The following is an 18,763-nucleotide window of genomic DNA, read 5'->3' as shown; positions in this document are numbered from 1 at the left end:
GAAAAAAAAACTAACAGGGAAAATTGATAAACAGACATTATTTAATTTTCCCTCTTTACATTATTGTTTATGATTATAGTATATATGGATTGATTTATTCACATTCATTTTGTTTTGGTATTTATATTGAATACTGTTTTAAATGTTAGCATTAATGGTCCCATTTTGCATCCTAGGTTTATAGTTGAGCCAAAGTTTTTTTTAGGTACTTTGGTTTATATACAAGTATGTAAGGTATTTAGTGTTTCTTTCTGCTTTACTAGAGAGTGACCACCTGGCTTCACCAGACACCATAACCATGCGAGAAGAGGAACCTATTCTATTGCCACCAGTAGAGGTAAATAAAGGAAAACAGACTAATAGGAAGGGAGCACATGCACTTAGCACCTCATTCCTCTTCATGTCAGTCAAATCCTGAGACCCAACAATTATTCTGGAATTCTAAACACCCTAATAGTAAGTGCTCAGTTGTAGCTCCCAGTACAATTTGCCAATTTTGACTTATTTTGGCAACAAACCGTCATCCCCATATTAGAATTCTATCATCCACTACATTACTGTTATCCATGGTATCATTTATACAGGTATTTCCCAGCAGAGTTTGTGCTACATCAAGGCTTGGTACCAGATAACAAAAAGTTGTATAGGTAAAAACTATACTGGTTCTACATATATTGTTTTATATACACCTCACCAGCCATATGTATTAGTAATGGTTAGTATTCCAAGTTCTTGTTACATTATGCTGTGGGAAGTATCATCTCTCTCACAGTCCATTGCAGTCCATTCCACACAATGGGTGGTGCTGGAGCCACAGTGACAAATCCTGGGACTGTTACTAGGGCATTGTGCTGAGGAACATTACTCTACATTATTCTACATTCATGTTCTCATTGGGTGGTTGTGAAAATAAAGGTACAGAACTGTACAATGAGATCCTAACTCTCCTTTTTTTTTTGTTTTTTTTTTTACTGGCAACCTTTTACCTTAAAGATTGGCCAAGACCTCCCAGAACTGAGTGCTCTTGATTTAGAATTACTTACATCTGATCTTCCTGCATTTCCTGAAGCTGAAACCTTACCAGAGCCTCGTAAGAGAGGCATACAAGAACCAAAAGACAAAGATCTGCCAGGTACAGAAAAACCCAAAAAGCCCCGGAAGGAGAAAGAAGTCAAGATAACTGACGAGGATAAGAACCTGGAAATTGAGAGGGAAAGACAACTCCAACTTGAAAGAGAAAAAGAGATAGACAGGGCTGAAATGGAGAGAAAAACAAGAGAGCTTCAGGAAATGGAAAGAGAGCTAGAACATCTAAGGGAAGAACAAAGACAAATGGAACGCCAAAGAAAATCTGAACAAGAACGCGAAAAAGAAATGAAAAAGGAAATAGAAAAAGAAGTCCTACAAGATCTGGAAAAAGAAATGGAGCAACTGAAAGAAGCAAGGGAAGAGCTGGATTATCTTCAAATTACTGGAGCAGCAGAAGAGCTTTTACTGGAACAGCTAAAAGAAATCGAGCACCTTGAAAAGTTAGGGAAAGAAAAAGAACAACAATGGGAAGCAGAAAAGTTACTGCAGCTTCAGTTAGAAAAAAAAAGGGAAAGCGAGCGCTTGAAGGAACAAGAAAGAGACAGGGAACAAATCAAAAAGGCTGAAGAGGAAATTAAGAAGCTAAAGAAGTCTCTGGTAGAGATGGAAGAACAAAGAAGGACGGAGGGAGGTAGAAGGCTCTCAGATATGTAGGATAATAGACATATATGTATCAACCAATCGTTTTGATCTGATGCCTAAAATGATTATTTTACAGCACAAACTGAATTTGCTTTGACTTGTTTCAACTAAAAAAAAGTACAATATATATATATATATTTATATATATATATATATATATATATATATATATATATATATATAAACAAAAGCAATGTATTTGAATTTGCATTGATCAAAGCATGCATAAATCAAATAATCAGACAAATGCATGTGTGGCCTGGGTAAAACAGAATTAGGAATGGCCTGCTTAATTGAAAAGAACCTTTGCTTCGCTAATGCAAGGCTAACCTAAAACTTCACAATAACTTTTCCTCCCAAGCAGCACAAAGAAAGGAGATAAAAAGGAAGTCCCATGTAAACATTAAAGTGTACCTGAACTCGGATATTTCACTTTACATAAAAGGTTGGACAACCCTTTTATGTAAGGAAAAAATTCTGTTGTTTGTTTTTTTTAAGTGCAACACCCTTCTCAGGCATACACAGAAGGAGCCTTTTGGTGCAATGAGAAAAATTTGCAGATCTCAAGCATGCGCAGTGAGATCGGCAAGTTTTTTTTCCCATCCTATGGGTGACGTAGGATGAAGAACCCGGACGGATGGTGGGACGACGCGGGACCTGATGCAAGACACCCGCGGATGGATCAGACTGCCCTGTGGGATCAAAGGTAAGTGTTTTTGTTTTGGCAGTTTTTAGTTTAGTTCCTCTTTAAGCTTATGCAGGGCTGAGGAATGTCCCTATTGGCATGTGAAAGAATCACAGGATCCTCCACACTCTAAAGTACTTGGTATTTTCTTTGCTCCCAGTGGCTATAGGGTTAGCAAAGGCATTTTTAAAGTGCCCATTTAGAATTTGTATATGTATTAAATATAGTTTGTGCAAGGCACAGTAACCTAGTGCAACTAATCAGATTTTGACAAAAGTGTAAATAATAATTCTTATTGGTTGTTGTGATTACTGCAATATGTTACTGTTCCCTGCTAAATATAACTCACTGAAATACAACGCCATAGTAGTGTATCTGTGAGTGTGATGCTATGCTGAACACATAACAGTGCACAGTTCTATAAACTGTATTATTATTACTTTAATTGATTTTTTCCCCTACAGAGCAAGTAGATGACATGCCAAGTGTAACAGAAGCTAGAGGTTCTCCCACTCCCCGGTGAAGTAACAATAAATTCATGTTATACAATTTTTTAATATGTGAATAATAAAATAAGGAGACAATTAAACAATGTATTAAGTTTTAACTTTGCAAGCATTGTGTGGAAATTCTGCAACATTAACTTTATCAACTAGTAGCTGGTTACCAAGTAATATCTCAAAATATAACTAGCTGCTAATGGCATTATCTGGAGCAAAACTCCATTTGGTACTAGCTGTACTATGTGCCACATGAATATATTAATGTGCACTGTACATGTGGGATTACTAGAAGTCACACTAACCACCAGCTGGTAATAACTATCATTTCCTGATTATTAAAGATATGCCCATTTTTACCCTTGTCACCTTTTTGTTCAAGTGTGGTAAGAAAAAACTGCAAGGTAAAATCTCATAACCATAAGTATTCTAAAAGAAACATACTAACCCTAATCTTGACGGCATAAATGTGATCACCTATGTGGAATTACATAAATGTACATTATATATGTATTAGTCAAACCAATAAAACTACTTTCCTAATATTATGTAGGTGCTACCAAAAACAACTCGGATGCATTGAAGCATAGACACCACAAGATCTTTGAAGGTGTTTTGTGATATCTGGCACTGAGAAATTTGCAGGAGATCCTTAAAGTCACACTCCCTCTTCCAGTCTGCCTTCTTCCCATAATGCATCCTGCTACTATCCCTTTCCCAGGCAAACAAAACACTTGCCTTTGGTTAGAATGTAATACAAAACCCGATTAATTAGACAAGGCCACATTCCATTGCTCCATGGTCTCGTTTTGACATATGCCCATATGCTTTTGGTGGTGGAAAGGGGGCATCATAGGCACACTGATTGGTCTGTGGATACACAACCTGCAATGCAGTGTGGGATCTTACAACTTTTTGTCATGCCCACTAACTTTTAATTGATATCAGACCAGATAGGCTAGAATGCCTACATCTCCCCATCACTTCAATTATTAAGCCTGGGGTGTCCTTGACCTTGTTGTCCATGACCTCTGGGGTGTCCATGACCCTCATTTCCACAGCTGACAAACAACTGCATACTGGGAGCATCCAACCAGACCTGCCGTTTCAAGATGCTCTGACCCAGAACAGAATAGGGATTATCAGTAAAATGTGTATGTCCAGAATAGGGGGACGTGCCTATTCCTTCCAGGGCTGCCTTTCTTTTATTGGATTATTGAGTGACAGACCTGAAACTTTGTAATCACAAAGGTTTGAGACCTGCAGAAGGTTATGGCCTCCTAGATTGCAATTTTTTTAAAAAAAATCAGCAATTGTATTACTCATGGTCTATCCAGACAGGTTGTCCAAAATATTGCTTGCTCAGACAAATTACACTTTTACCTGTTGCTACTGAAATGAAATATGGAATAACATTTCTCCCATGAAATGTTCTGCTAGAATTTGGTTAGCACTTCCTGCAGACAAGCATTTTCTTATCAGTTTATTTTTTCCTCTTTAGCCTGCCTTCAGAAATGGTTTCAGAACCTGATGAACTTGATGCTGCAATGCTGCTGGAAGAAGCAATAGCAGAACCAATTGCTCTGCCCTCTGGTAAAATAGCTCATGAATCATCTATAGAAATAGGATTATTTTGGGTGATAACAAACAAACAAATATGGTGTGGGATCACTCAGATATACCTGATTGTCCGTATAGCATGTCACTTCAGCATTCCTTAATCATGTCCTAAGTGCTATTCCCTCCTCATAAATTATAAATTTTGTGTGACAGTTTGTGGGATTATACACAATCAATATAATAATCCTACTTTCCCTAATATGCTTATGTATGATTTATTTTTTATGTTTGCAATGACATCAAAAAAGTAATTGTGTGACTGGAACTAGGCAACATAATACATTTTAGATTTATTACTCTACCATATCATTTCATTTTAGGTCTACGTGTTACAACACATTAACCACAGGACTGAAAGGGATGCAGTTATCAATATATATTGAAAAGAGGAAATACAACACATTACACAAGTGTGTAACCACAGATGTGATATATCATCAGGGATGTGTGTTTTTTTCAAGCAGCTAGACACGTGTTCAACAAGTTACAAGCCATCAGCACAATGCTAATATAAGCTTGACAAGGGCTTTTATTTGCCACTGGTGACAAATATAAATGACCAAGAAGGCAGAATATGAATGGTTGAGTCATTGAAATGATTTATAAAGCTTTCCAAGACGGGAGAAGATATCCTATCATGGGGGAACCTGGGTGAGCCAGCAAACCTGGTATGGAAATCTTGAAATCATTTACTATTATTTGGCACGTTTTCAATTCCAGATCCATTCAGGTTTGCCGCATCACCTATGTTCACCCATGGAGTCTTCTGATAAATCAGGCCCATTGTGTGCATGGTATGGTGAACATTAGATTTGTGAGAAACAAATCTAAACTTTAACTTTGAAATCCATACAAAACAGGTATGGTGGTTGGTACTTCTCTGCTTTGTCGTCAGTAATAAAAATCCTTCGGAATTGCCCTAACTATGTATTAACTTCTACCATCAGCAGCAAAACCCTGTACTAATATTCCATTCTCATAGTAAGCTGAGTTTTTAATACATAATATAGATACCAGCCAATCTAGGAAAAGCTGATGTACTGAACCTGACTTTATAGTAAGGAGTGGGGATAAGAAAGCCTTCTCATATAGTAAAGAGGTCACTGGTTTCTCCTATTCATATTACTAATGGTGGTATTCCTATTTAGAAGGAGCTCCAGAAATGCCATCCCCCCAGCGAGTATCTCCACAGCTTCGTTCCCCACAGGTAATTTTTCAGAAACCATCATCTGTCTCTGCCCTTTCCTCTTTGCTTCTGCTTAGTTTTTGGTTAGTAACTCTGTGCAGCTTTTGTTTCTCTTGCTAAAATCAATGAATATTTCTTGATTTCTTTTTCAGTGTTTGGCTTCTTGAATTTCTCTAATGTACAACGTAAATAGAAACCACAATACCACAATGCAAGTTGTACTTAATAGGCATATTTTTTTGCAGGATGTGTAATCTTCACAAGTCACACACTACGCTGTGAGAGCACACTCTAGTGTGTCCTTTCCATACTCAGTAAAGAGACTTTGGCCAGATTTTCGATGCATAGAAATTTCAGAATTCAGTATCAAGAGTTATGTAAAAACACTAATATTGTAAGGAGGGATTTGCCTTAAAAGCCCTGAAAACACAAAGCCACTTGGTGAACACTAGTTCTATACCTGGTGTATGCGGGGTGCTGTGGGATTAGCCTCCGAGCTCTCTAGTCCCTTTTCCTGTCCTTGGGCCATCACTCCTAATCTTGTATATCCTCCAGGAATCATCTTAGTACCAACACTTTGCACTAAGACTGCTCTGTATCACATTAGCCTTTGTTCAATATTCAGATAAATGTTCTTCTTCTCACTAGTCACAACTACATTTATTACATACAGCAGGGAGTCTACCGGAACATTTTTCTGCCTTATTGATAATTCGGAATACCTTTGAAAAATAATCCCTTTTTAGGCTGGTCTCAGCATGCTAGCAACGCAGAATCTTTTTTACCCTTCTGATTTGTTCTGTTTTATTTTCATAATTTGCCATAACCTAATTAAATAAACTGTAAGATTTGATTTGTATGAATTTACCAATCTATTGCCACTTTAATAGGATGTAGAATTGTACCTACTTTTTCCTATACACCTTTTACTGTTTTTCCTGACATCTATTTTCTGTTCATATATGTAGCTGGTGGTGCCTGAGCTGCCTGACCGACCTATAAGCCGAACCAGGAGAAGAAGCAGACTAATAATTGACAAGGAGACTCAGATTCCAAGCAAGATAATGCAGAAGCAAACAAGTGACCCCTACATATTTACACAGTCATTGGTATGTAAACAAACCAATACCTAGGACATACGAACGCCCCTCGTCTGCCAGTATCTGAGTATTAGAAAGGCTAACTAGTGCACTGTTTTTTATTTCAGGACCCTCTAACACTTCCTCACATGAGGCCTAGAACAGCAACTTCTCTCCTTGAATCCCCGACCTATGGTGAGCATAGGCACTAATCCCCGGACGTCAGATGTACTTTCTATCAGGAAGAGCAGTCACACAAAGCACTGCACCAATTCTGTAACACTTCTGTATCTATTTACCTTGGTTGAAGATTATGCAGGAAGCACTACAGAACGATGATTGATTTTACATTGAAATGTTTACAATGGCTTACAATGGTTCACTTTAATTTCACTATTTTATAAATGCTCCTTATGTTACCTTTGCACCAGAGCAATTCATGGCCCCAGAGTTGACCACACTGTGGAGTAGATGCGCTGTGCTAGAACCACTTCAGTTTATCCGGGAAAGGGAAGAGGAAACCATGAGTGAGCTGGAGGTAAGAGTTGAACATCAGACACAACTCTAACAGAAAACAAGATGTGCCGAAATGATGGCCGATATGTATATAATATGAATCACTCATATAAAAGGAAAGGAAGTAGCACATATTGTCTAAAAGTGTTGAACGTTTTTTCGTCTCATTATACAGGTTGTTCGTGCAGTTACCGAGTCTGCTGTCAGCATCATGTTGTCTTCAGGTTAGTCAGGTCATATATCCTTCTGTACGTGTATGTAGTTTAAGCTGCATTAACATATAAATGTGCAATATGTGCTCTTTTACCAACTGAACTGGAATTAAATCTGTTTATAACACAGGCATTCCACAGGTGGGAGCTGTAACTGGCATGGAAAATGCTAGCAGCTTTAAGAGGATTTAAATTAACAATAAAACAAAAGTTTGTAACAATTATGCTATTTTTTGTATGTCAGTGCAGAGGAATGAGCTGCAGCCTTTCACTATGAAGAGACAGGGAAAAATATTGCTGAATGGGCAAATATCCTAAATTAAGTATAATGATCCATATTGGAATTTTTTATTGTCCTCCTACATTCTTTATAGAAATGTCCCTTGAAATGTCTGAAGAGGACCGCTCCAGACCAATAATATTTACTCCTGAAGAAGGAAGGTGAGATACATAAGATGATATGACTGGGTGCATAAAACAAGTAATGACAAAAAATTTACAACCTACAGATGAAAGCATAGAGATGATGATTGCCCAAAGGAAGACAAATGGCTTCTTGAAAAAAGAACAGCTAGTCAGCAGGGGCCTTTCACATCTTGGTCATAAACACATAAATGTCTATGGATCACCGGATGCCCAGTATTTGTTAAATAAGCCAAGACTAGTATGTTGATATAGGGGGGAAGGTGGGCAAAGTATTACCAGATTTTCTTTCTAAAAGCATAGGTATGTTAAGATCTATTTTACTTTTAGGAAAGAAAATTTTAGTGTCTTCTACGGCAGCGGTCGCCAATCAGTGGTCCGAGCGGGGTCAGGAGAAGGACCCTGCCTTCTGTACGGCTCAGGGCAGTGGGCGGGTTGTGTCTCTGGACTCAGATGTGATGGGAGAGTGGGCGGGTTCTGGCATCATGATAATACTATTGGGGAAGTTTCTTGCCCTTTGAGTGACACCCGGCTCCCCGCGCATGTGCGGACTGGAGCCGGTAAATTTAGTGGTCCGTAGGTCCGAAAGGGTTGGCGACCACTGTTCTATGGAAATATTCTCCTACAGTCTACTATCTTCTGGTCTGATCCACATTCATCCAGAACCTTTTGTATGAAGTCTAAAACTCTGCACTGAAATACTATCCACTACATAAACATCTTTATTATTAATTTTAGGACACCATCAGTTCAAGAAGAGAAATCACTACCAATAGTCTCCGAGATGCCAGAACTTATTGTGGAAATGCCAGAAACGGAACATATTTTACTGGAAGATTTACAAAGGTATATAGTGCTGTTTTATTAAGTTCCCTTACAGTGCTTAGTCACGTGAGAAAACTTTACAGCACATTGGCATCAATATGCAATATCAGTTCATAAAGTGAAGTCTTAAAACATAATAATCTTCAAGGCCATTAAATCTCAAATGTAGTTAAGTCCCAAAGGCTCTTTAATCAAATATTAAATTGCCTGTTATTTTTTATTCCATTCTTTTATTTGCTCCATTTTTAAAAAGGGAGATCAGCTGTAAATATTGCCATTGTTTTGAAGATCACCCCTTTTAGTAATAAAAGATGGAGATTGCCAGATTTTTTCAGCTTGTTGCCACTTTTAGATAAATATCAGTTACTACTTTATTTGGGCCAAATGCCATAGGCTACAAAAAAAGTGTTTGATTCAATATACACATCCTGATGTGCCCCTTAATATTGTTCAATCCATGCCCTGGCTTCTCTCATTTGTCTCACACTGGTTTGGATCTGTCATTCTCTAGAAATCTTTACTCTCAGATTGAGAGCGATGGACATTCCGAGTTTCTTGGCCTCACACCCCATTCTTTTTCTCGCTTGTTGGTCTCCAAATTCTTTTACAACTGTCTTGGTGAGTAACTAGAAACCAGTTTTAAGTTCATTATTTTTAACCAGCTATTACCGGAAGTAAAACATAATGTCATTTACATGCACACAATATAAAAAAAAGAAAATGTAAGCACATTTACCTGGTGCTGATGACTTTATTGTGTATTACCACCTTGTATATAACAAATGTTTTTTGTCTCCATACCCCACCTTGTATACATCAGTTGCTGCGGTCTCCATATGTACAGCAGGCTGCTTTTGCATATTTTACAGTATGCAAGCAGAATTCATTACAACTGCAGTAAAATGAAATCCCATGGACTGCTTTAGGAGATCACATTTTGTGCACAGCCTTATTAATACAAACCCAATAAAGTGTCTGTAGATTGTAACACAAAAATGGAGAATGGCTCAGCAGGGGTTTCTGGTGGTCAAATGTTGTGTTGACACTGAAAAACATATTTAAATCTTGAGAAACAAATCTTTGCTATGACATCTTTCCTTGGATTTGGCAGTGCTCTCCACACAGAAGGTTATTCGTTTGGAGCAGACTGAGCCGTATGGATGTATATTCATCACTCCAGGAAGACACTTCAAGTGACACTGAGGACATCATTTACACAATTCTTACATTTGAATGTTTACATTTCTGTTACGGTTTGTACAGAATAAAGTAGTGTTTCTTGTGGATAAAATGCTATCCTAAAACGTATAAGTTGACTTCATAACTAAAGAAACATGTTGGTTGCCTTACATCACAAAACTTGTTAAGAATATAATAAGCCCTAATTAGCACTTTCCACTTTTGTAGCTTCTTCTTAGAAGACTAATGTTGACTATTTCTAAAATCTCCATCCTTTGATCCCTCCTGGTTTTTACACTAAAATCGAAGCATAATGCAGTAGAAAGATATTACAATATTGTAATTATTTGTAAAGCAGCAGAAAGGTCGTTTATCAGACACCAAGGCAGAAATAAAGCTTTTATTGATGACATCAATTTTAGACGCATATGAGATTATTTAGAATTAATTGAAGGAGGAATTTGACCTGCTACATGCTGATTTTGCACTTATAAATATACAATTGGTATTTTATTGTAAAATCTGTGAAAGCCATTTGACACAAATTCTTATTATTGTACATCTTAATGCAGTTCTGAAAAAAGGGTTATGATTGTAGAAGCAGAGACCAAAATAGGCAACTGTATAAATATTCAGCAATATAATATGATCTGAGCTCCTCAGAAAATACCACTTTCTGCTGATTTATAAAATTATGGAGAACATTAAACCAGAAAGATCAAGGGATGTAGAAATTAGTACATTTGAGGGAAAAAGACCTGAAAGACATATAAATCTATTTTTTTTATATTTATCTATAGGGTTTTCTGCACTAACTGTTTCATTGTCTGCTTTATTAAATATTTCATATCGCACAATACCTTTCAGAGGAGATTGAGATAGGTCTATAAAGTGAACTTAGAACAATCAGAAAAGAGGCTGAAGTGTTCAGAGGTCATTTAAAGCTTGATGTTACAGATTATTTACTTTATACTTTTTTAATCTGAGCAGAAAATGAAGAATAGTGCACAGAATTCGGTTCTGGTTTTGCCACTGTGACCTATATAGGACCATAGTGCCTAAAATAATTTAAAGATAAAAATAAAAATAAACACATGTAAAGACTGAAGATTTACCAATGAATTTATTCTGGACCTTTTGGTTGGCAAAACACTTGTTATGTTATGTCATTATGCATTGTTTAGGCACTGACCTTTTTTGTATATCCGGTACTTTTCTTAGTATGTATTTTTACTTGTTTCTTATATTGTCATGAATAGGTATAAGAATAGGTATAAGAATAGGTAAGAATGGTATAAGAAAATACCTGCAGATCACTGACCCAGAATGGCAATACTAATCAGCTAATCATCACATAACCTGTCACATAGTTGTCTGTATGCTTGTGTCAGGTATGTGAATTGCACTACTGACACCCAAGGATCAGCTTTACATCCACAAAATCAGCATTCTTTACAAGTTCAGCAATTGTAGCTTATATATATATATCATCTCTCAGTGATAGTGGCAGGGTCATGACTACAAGAACCTGAATGTGTACTGGGGAGGGTGGATTAGTTAAGGTATTTTATGTAAAGTATTTTTACCTTTTTTAACGGGAGATCAATGGAATTTATTCTGATTAGCACATATGTATTTTTTTTCACATAAGATTATCAAAAGGGAAAGAGCATCAAAGCCTGGTGAATGGGAGCCCTATTATAGAACATCTGGGACATACAGTGGATGGGGCATGGATTCGGGAGATGATATGGGTAGCTGAAGCAGCCACATTAAGAAGCCATGTCAATCAAAAGGCTGTTATACCCTGACACTACAATATCTTACCTTATTACCATTTGTCCAGAAGCAGAATAGTCAGAGAGAGCAAGTGATTCTTACAGTCAGTCAAAGCTGGATAAACACCTGTGTATACTTAACAAAAATGATATCCAGTTTTATGATTACAAAATATTCCACAAAATATCCCAAATATATAAGATATATATATATAAATTTACAAAAAGGTAGAGGGACTTTAAAGGCAATAAATTTGACACTAATTAACCAATGAACATGATTCTCTAATTTCCTTTAAATATACAAAATGTTAAAATAATTTAAAACACATAACAACACTTAATTAATACATTGATTTCAATGCTGTATCCTTGATGCGTTTCGTGATGCTTGACCACTTCTTCAGGAGGAAAATTCCTATAACTTCTATAATCAATCCCATGAGATCATAATCTCCTCACCAAGATGGCGACGCAGGTCAGCAGAAAGCAGTGAGGCGGGTATCACTCTGGCCAAACAAGCATCACGAATCGCATCAAGAATACAGCATTGAAATCAATGTATCAGTTGAATGTTGGAATGTGTTTTAAATATTTGAACATTTTGTAAATATGAGGAAATTAAAGAATTATGTTCATTGGTAGTTAGTGTCAGATTGATTGCCTTCCCTGTGTGTACTTAATTAACAATTAAGCCAATTCCAACTGTGTAAATGGATTGACACTGGTTCACCGACCTATAATTGTGTTATGTATAAACGGAAGGTTCCATACAAATGAACTAACTCCTACAGTCATATGAGGCTTCAATCAGATTTACAAGCTATGCTCCAATTATCACTAGGGTAGACATTATTCCTGTCTCGTAACTGCTTTCTCTTCTAAATTTACAGATATGTGGCAAGTCTCACAAATGGGTTTTACTTAATCAAAACAGAAATACGGTTTTCTACACACATCCAAATCACAGATTGAAATCTCCAGTTGCAAAGCACAGCAATTCATCCCTTCCCTTACAGAACACCACACAATAACCAAAGCACAGAAAATGCCTTATAAATACAAAAAACATTTAAAATAACTAGGAAACACACTGAACAGTCTGATGGATTTAATTCTTAGTGTACAGGAAGTTTAGAGGTACATAGGTGTGCAAGGTGGGTGAGGAGCAAGCCATATAAATAAAATATGCGAAGAAGCACCTCATGCCAGGCCAAGAGCAGGGCGAAATTTTGATGACACCTCAGCTGGCAGGGACGCCAGTGTGTTCTGCAGCTCCTGCGGGAAGTGCTGTGCCATGTTTCTTAAAATATGAACTAAAGCTTCTTCTGTGTCTGCAGGAGTAATAATAATAGAGAATGTTATATGCATATTGTAATGTTTGCATATTGGAATGTTATGCATATTATAAGATGCAACATATTTACACGTATTCTGTAATGATATTCACACATTAAGCGCTTATCTTGTCATCGCTCCAGGTAGGAATACAATCAACATCAATTAATGCATGTCATGATAAAAAAATTTCAATACTTTTTAAATTATATTTATTAATGTTTTGAGGTGAAACTAGTCTAGTTACCTAAAACTGAAAACAGCTTTCGGTAATCTCCTGTGCAGTAGCCAGGGAGAGGAAATGTCTGAACTAACAGAATTTGGTTCTGCTGTATTCAAACATACGGACAAACATACGGACACGGAACATGCTGACAGTTGGAGAGAGTAGAAAGATAACCCTGGTCAGACTGCTGCTGCTTGTTTACTGTCCACTGACGGAGACTGCAAATAAGAAGTCAAAGCAATTTGCCAGACCTATGTATATCTCCAGCCTGAGTGACATGATTGTGAATCCTAATGGAAAGTGTATTGTGTTTCAATTGTGTATTTTACAGTTTGTCTGGGTTTCCTAAAACTTTAAAGTTTCAGACATACAGATAAATACAAAATTAAAATGTTTTAAACCAAAAGCTAATACAGTAAAACTTAGTGAAGCATAGATCACCTTCCTGATTGGCTAATGTAGGAGCAGCTGCACACTATGTCCTCCCGTAAGCATGCTCACAGTGCTGATCCTCCCACTTTTCAGCTCTAATTTATATAAAAAAAAAATCTCCAACTTTGCCTTATTTGCAAGAACTGGAAGCTCTCCCCTATTTTATTTGATTGCCGGATGCCAATAGCAATCAGTATTCCTTAAGGATCCAGCAGATGAGGGATAAACATTCACAGAGCAAACCCGATCTTAACAAGGTTTGGAGATCCCCTTCCCCTCAATCCTGACAAAAGGTGAGAAGCACAAAGTCCTATTTAAGGTAAATCTGAGATTAGGCCCAGATACTCCAGCTAAAGACTCTGGTGATGATGTTTGAGAATCCAGCTTAACCTTTGTGTCATCTAAACTGAATCATAAATCATAAATGGGAGCTGAAAGTCCACTAACAAATCATAGTATGACCTCTAATAGGAAGGTATAATATATAAGCCTCCTAACTACTTATACCTGGTTGGATTTCCTTTGTCCCCAGTACATGGCCAAATATTCTTGCAATGTCATTGATGTGTTTGACAACCTATAGGAAAAAAAAAAACAAGTTTAAGAGAACCTGTCATCAAAAAAACATAAAATAGGGCACATATGTCAGAAGTAATGACAAACCAATTTAAAATACCAATGGCAGCAACCAAAGAAATATTGTAGGTACCTCTTGATTTGAATTACTGATATTATCTCCAAGTTAGAACATAATGCTGTGCATTCTATTGTGGGATGAGGCAGTGGGATCATCATGAAGTTAGAGCTAATATTAAGTTCAGTAATATTACATGTCTGAACCTCATTGGGAATGAGGAGATAACCCAGGAGTGTGCCTATTGTGGGTCACACAGTCTTATATATGATATTTAGGAGAAGGGCAGGACGCAATATCTAAAAATATCTGGAGCTTTTTAGGTGGAGACTTTATCAGCTAAAGGGTAAACTTTACTGGATTATATGCCTGGGAGTTTAACACTCATTCATTAAAAGTATACAGAAGTACCTACACCCTCTGGCTGATAACAATGGGAGAATCCTTAAATTGTCCTTGGAGAGGGTGGGGGGACTACATTCTACATAAACAATTCGCTCCACAAGGGAGTCATCCTGCAAGATTTGGATCTATAATGAGGCCTGGAACTTTTTCATTAGCAAGTGAAGCTGAAGTTCAGGTTAAGAGAAATGCTGGGCGTTTATAGCATATAACAAATAATTGAGCTGACTTTTTGTTGAATATAAACAACTGTTCTGAAAACTACAATGAAAGGTTCTATATCTGAAAATTAACCCTGTGTGTATTTAGGATTACATGAATATTATACAAATACCGTGGTTAGTTAAGACTCAGGGCAAACAGTCCTTGGCAACCAAATAGATATTTACTATTGGAGATATTTGCCAGGTAGCAGTAAGTGCTATCATTGGGCTCAGCACTGCTACGGAGGACATTGTTCATGCATTCATGATGCATAAAATGACCCTGAGTTTACAAACTCTTTAGAAAAATTAGATCCGCAGAACAGATTTGCATCTTATTAGCATATTCACATACTAGAAAATTTGATTGTTAATTGAAGACAATGTAAAGTCAACTTTTATAAACAATTTTATGTATTGCAAAGTTTTCAAGACTGCATAGAGCTTACCAAATCTATATTTAATAAAAGCCTGAATCCGTGTAACAAAGATACAACTTTCCACATTATCATGCTTGAAATGGGTGTCACAATAGGAAAGGTGTGACCGCCGTTATGCTCCCTTTATTGGCATGGGATTTTTAAACTGAAGACAAGATTGCCTTTGGTGTGCAGAAAACCTTGTGCTGCTGATAAATTGGCAGATTACATTTGTATAACTGGTCCTACAAGTTCCATTGTTTATAGTACCTGCAGCAAGGATTTACTTATGTAAAAGGATTGGTTAAATATCCTAACTGGTATGACTTGAATTTCAAGGCACTGCATATTTTCTATAACCAGTGTAACATTAAAGAAATTCTATAGGGAGTGGACAAAATAACAGAAACACTGCATAAAAAAGGCATTCTAGTTTTAGGGAACAAAGTTACAAACTCAGAAAAAAAGGGAATGTATTTCACAATTTTCTACATCTAGACAAGTGTATGTTTAGAGGAAGCCAAAGGACAAATAAATGTCTTTCATCCACAGAGTCAGTTGCTAGGGCGTAACTCAGCAATGCTTTCTTAGTTAGGGATATAGGGTGCAATACACTAAATGTATAATGCTGTTAAGAAAAAGAAGGCAAATAATTATCTTGCAGTCCGTTGAGGGACACCTATGGGCGAACTGAACACAAACAAAAAACTTTTGGGCAAGCCCGGGAAACCCCTCTTACTTGCAGCATGCCTCAAATTCCCAGCAGGAAGTATTAAGAGCATGATCAAACCAGTGGACCCCAAGAAAAGGATTTTACAGGGAAATTATAAACCAAAACAGTGACACAAAAGCAATGTGATCTTAAATTCCATAAAACATGTCACAGGGCTCCTAGATCGAGAAGTCATATTAATGTTTACTCTAGAGAGGGGAACATGTGAGACTGTAAACCTATTAAGACAATGGAACAATAAAGAAGCTCAAAACTAACAGAAGATTGGAAACAAATGAAAACCACAAGAAATAATACACAAAGAATGAACAAGAAGAGAAGGGGAAAGGGGAATCAACTGCGATGGCTGAATTAGGTCCAAATGATAAATAAAAGTGCAGCAGTTATCCTAGAAGGGTATGGAAATAAGAAGACTGTTATAAAAAATGTCTATGCCATTTACACATCATTGTGCCATTTACGTCAGCCACCAACGGATTTAGGTATTGAATATGCATCAGTTCCTGAAACTATTCCTGCATAGAGTGGGGGCTTTAGAAAGATGAGGAATTAAAGCTTAGGCTGCTGTCAAGAAATGCCAGAGAACACCCTTTTTGATAGAGGAGACTGACCCCAGGAGCAAAGAAAGCAAAGTTATGGCTGGGGTATGTGTTGTACCACCAGGCACTCCCACCAAACATGTAGCATCTGGCATCACCAGCACATCTCAAGATACAGATGTGACATACTGTAGAGGTCAGAAGAGCAGGAATACCATCGAGTGAGTACTTTAGAATTTGTCTCCTGTGCTCTACAATTGATAAAGAAAGCATAAGTCGATAAAAAAACAATTATACCCAATCCCCTGAAAAGAAAGCAAGATCAAGTTCACGTGTTCATTGATGTGTAAAGAGGGCAAGAGAGCACTGCTGGTTCTCCGGCAGTAGGCTATACAAATAGGTAAACATGTGTTGTGGTCCGGAGTTTTGCAGAAGTAATTGTTCAAACAGTGTGGGAGCCCTAAACCGAGCATACAAGCCTGTAAGGCAGGGGTGTCCAAACTTTTTGCAAAGAGGGCCGGATTTCGTAAGGTGAAAATGTGTGGGGGCCAACCACTAACCAGGGTTAGTGTAGACGTGGTCTGCACAGGTCCCGCACAGCACACGCCCGCTATAATGACCTAGGGGACTCAACCACTAATGAGTTTTTTTGTACGCGTGTTTTTATTTTAGTGCTGGCGGGCTGCATATTATTGATTTTATGACAGAGGCTGCGGGCCGGTGGATATCTGAACAAGGGCCGCAATTGGCCCCCGGGCCTGACTTTGGACATGCCTGCTGTAAGGGGATGACAAAAAAAACAAGAGCATTTTCTGTACTGGAACCAGGACCCGGTTAGGACCAGAAACCCGAAGGGCAGTTAAAGAAGGTAAGGTACCATCGGCATTTACATATTCTCTTGTCTGTTCCAGATTAAAAAAGGAGAACATCCTGTAGCTGGAGGTAATGCAGGGTGCATGGCTCTATTTTACTACTCTGTAACAGCAGGGTTATAAATACTGTGATGAAGCCATAGCACCTTACACCTGAATTTAGCATTTGAAAAATTTGGAGTATATCAGGTAGCAGGGAAACTGACACTACAGAAGCCTTTCAAACCGCAGGCACACAAGAAATGTAGGAGATAAAAAAACAAACATCAAAAAAACAAAACAAATGGGGCACTTGGCAAAAAAAATGCACCTAAATTTTCCTTCTTGATATTTCTTATTGGGCTCTTTACACATTATGCCTGCATCATAACATACCTGGGATGGATCCTTCTCATACAGAAATGAAATGCATTTAAACACAGTAGGGTTTTCCTCAAAATCTTCTCTCAGTGGGAGAGAACGGAGTAGCACAGGAAAGACCTAAATGTGGAGAACAAGAAATGTCACTTGGGGGACAGAATAAAAGACAAACACAGTTATACCAAGGAACCCAAGAGTAATTTTAGACAGAAATGAGCCAGAGAGCTAAAACTGCCTATGTTACTTTATACCTTACAAATGTACATTTAAAAAGTAGAGCTTATGTCTAAAATCTACTCACAGCACGTGGTAAAAGTAAGCAATTTCAGCAGAAGAGAAATTACTGCTGTGCAAGATCAAAAGTCTAGCAAGAGTTCTGCGTTAACATGGTTTGCTGGTACTGTGACATTATTTGAATAGGGAGTGTGAAATAAGAATTATGATTATAAAGCGTTCTATTGTGTCTTTCATGTGACAGGTGCCTTTGTCTGGGTTTTCTTTTTTCTTTGAAATAAATACTTAACCTATGAATTGTTCGCTGAAGTCTCTTTAGAGACTGACACTTCTGGGAGTATCTACCTCCTGCTCCCCCACTGATTCCTGTGGATCCCAATTGTGTACTGTAGTGACACGGGTCAACAAAAGGAACCAGGAAGTACAGATGGAGGACCAGGAAATCCATCCTTTTGCCAGATTTGGAGGAGTGAGTCCTCTGCACTACAGTGGCATTCGAGAATTATTTTTTTGTCAATACTTTTGTTTATAAGTTTCATTTCAGCTAAAGAGTGACTTTTGACATACATTTATAAAGAGCTGCACTGATTGGTGATGGAACTTTATTGTGACTTTTCTGTGAACTCCTACAGCCACG

The 18,763-nt window shown here is 37.5% G+C and overlaps 2 protein-coding genes across 3 annotated transcripts in view; one reads left to right on the top strand and one right to left on the bottom strand.

Annotated features, from left to right (window-relative positions):
• The window catches only part of REC8 (REC8 meiotic recombination protein), a 22,031-nt gene extending 10,971 nt beyond the window's left edge, over positions 1-11,060 (top strand). For both annotated transcript variants that reach the window (XM_072415066.1, XM_072415067.1), the window contains 13 exons: positions 264-337; positions 994-1,720; positions 2,881-2,935; positions 4,418-4,509; positions 5,685-5,743; positions 6,691-6,831; positions 6,930-6,996; positions 7,233-7,339; positions 7,493-7,541; positions 7,904-7,970; positions 8,691-8,798; positions 9,289-9,395; positions 9,889-11,060. In XM_072415066.1, the coding sequence (XP_072271167.1) occupies positions 264-337; positions 994-1,720; positions 2,881-2,935; positions 4,418-4,509; positions 5,685-5,743; positions 6,691-6,831; positions 6,930-6,996; positions 7,233-7,339; positions 7,493-7,541; positions 7,904-7,970; positions 8,691-8,798; positions 9,289-9,395; positions 9,889-9,974 (1,739 nt within the window). In that variant the 3' untranslated portion in view covers positions 9,975-11,060. The remainder of the gene's footprint in view (positions 1-263; positions 338-993; positions 1,721-2,880; positions 2,936-4,417; positions 4,510-5,684; positions 5,744-6,690; positions 6,832-6,929; positions 6,997-7,232; positions 7,340-7,492; positions 7,542-7,903; positions 7,971-8,690; positions 8,799-9,288; positions 9,396-9,888) is intronic.
• A 1,770-nt stretch (positions 11,061-12,830) lies between these two features.
• The window catches only part of IPO4 (importin 4), a 47,479-nt gene continuing 41,546 nt past the window's right edge, over positions 12,831-18,763 (bottom strand). Inside the window, 3 exon segments of the mRNA XM_072415065.1 lie at positions 12,831-13,068; positions 14,238-14,307; positions 17,908-18,012. Coding sequence (XP_072271166.1) covers positions 12,938-13,068; positions 14,238-14,307; positions 17,908-18,012 — 306 coding nt within the window. The 3' untranslated portion in view covers positions 12,831-12,937.

Source organism: Pyxicephalus adspersus, chromosome 6, assembly GCF_032062135.1.
Source record: "Pyxicephalus adspersus chromosome 6, UCB_Pads_2.0, whole genome shotgun sequence".
Lineage (NCBI taxonomy): Eukaryota > Metazoa > Chordata > Amphibia > Anura > Pyxicephalidae > Pyxicephalus > Pyxicephalus adspersus.
The sequence above is the reverse complement of the archived record's forward strand: the minus strand, read 5'-3'. Positions and strand labels throughout refer to the sequence as shown.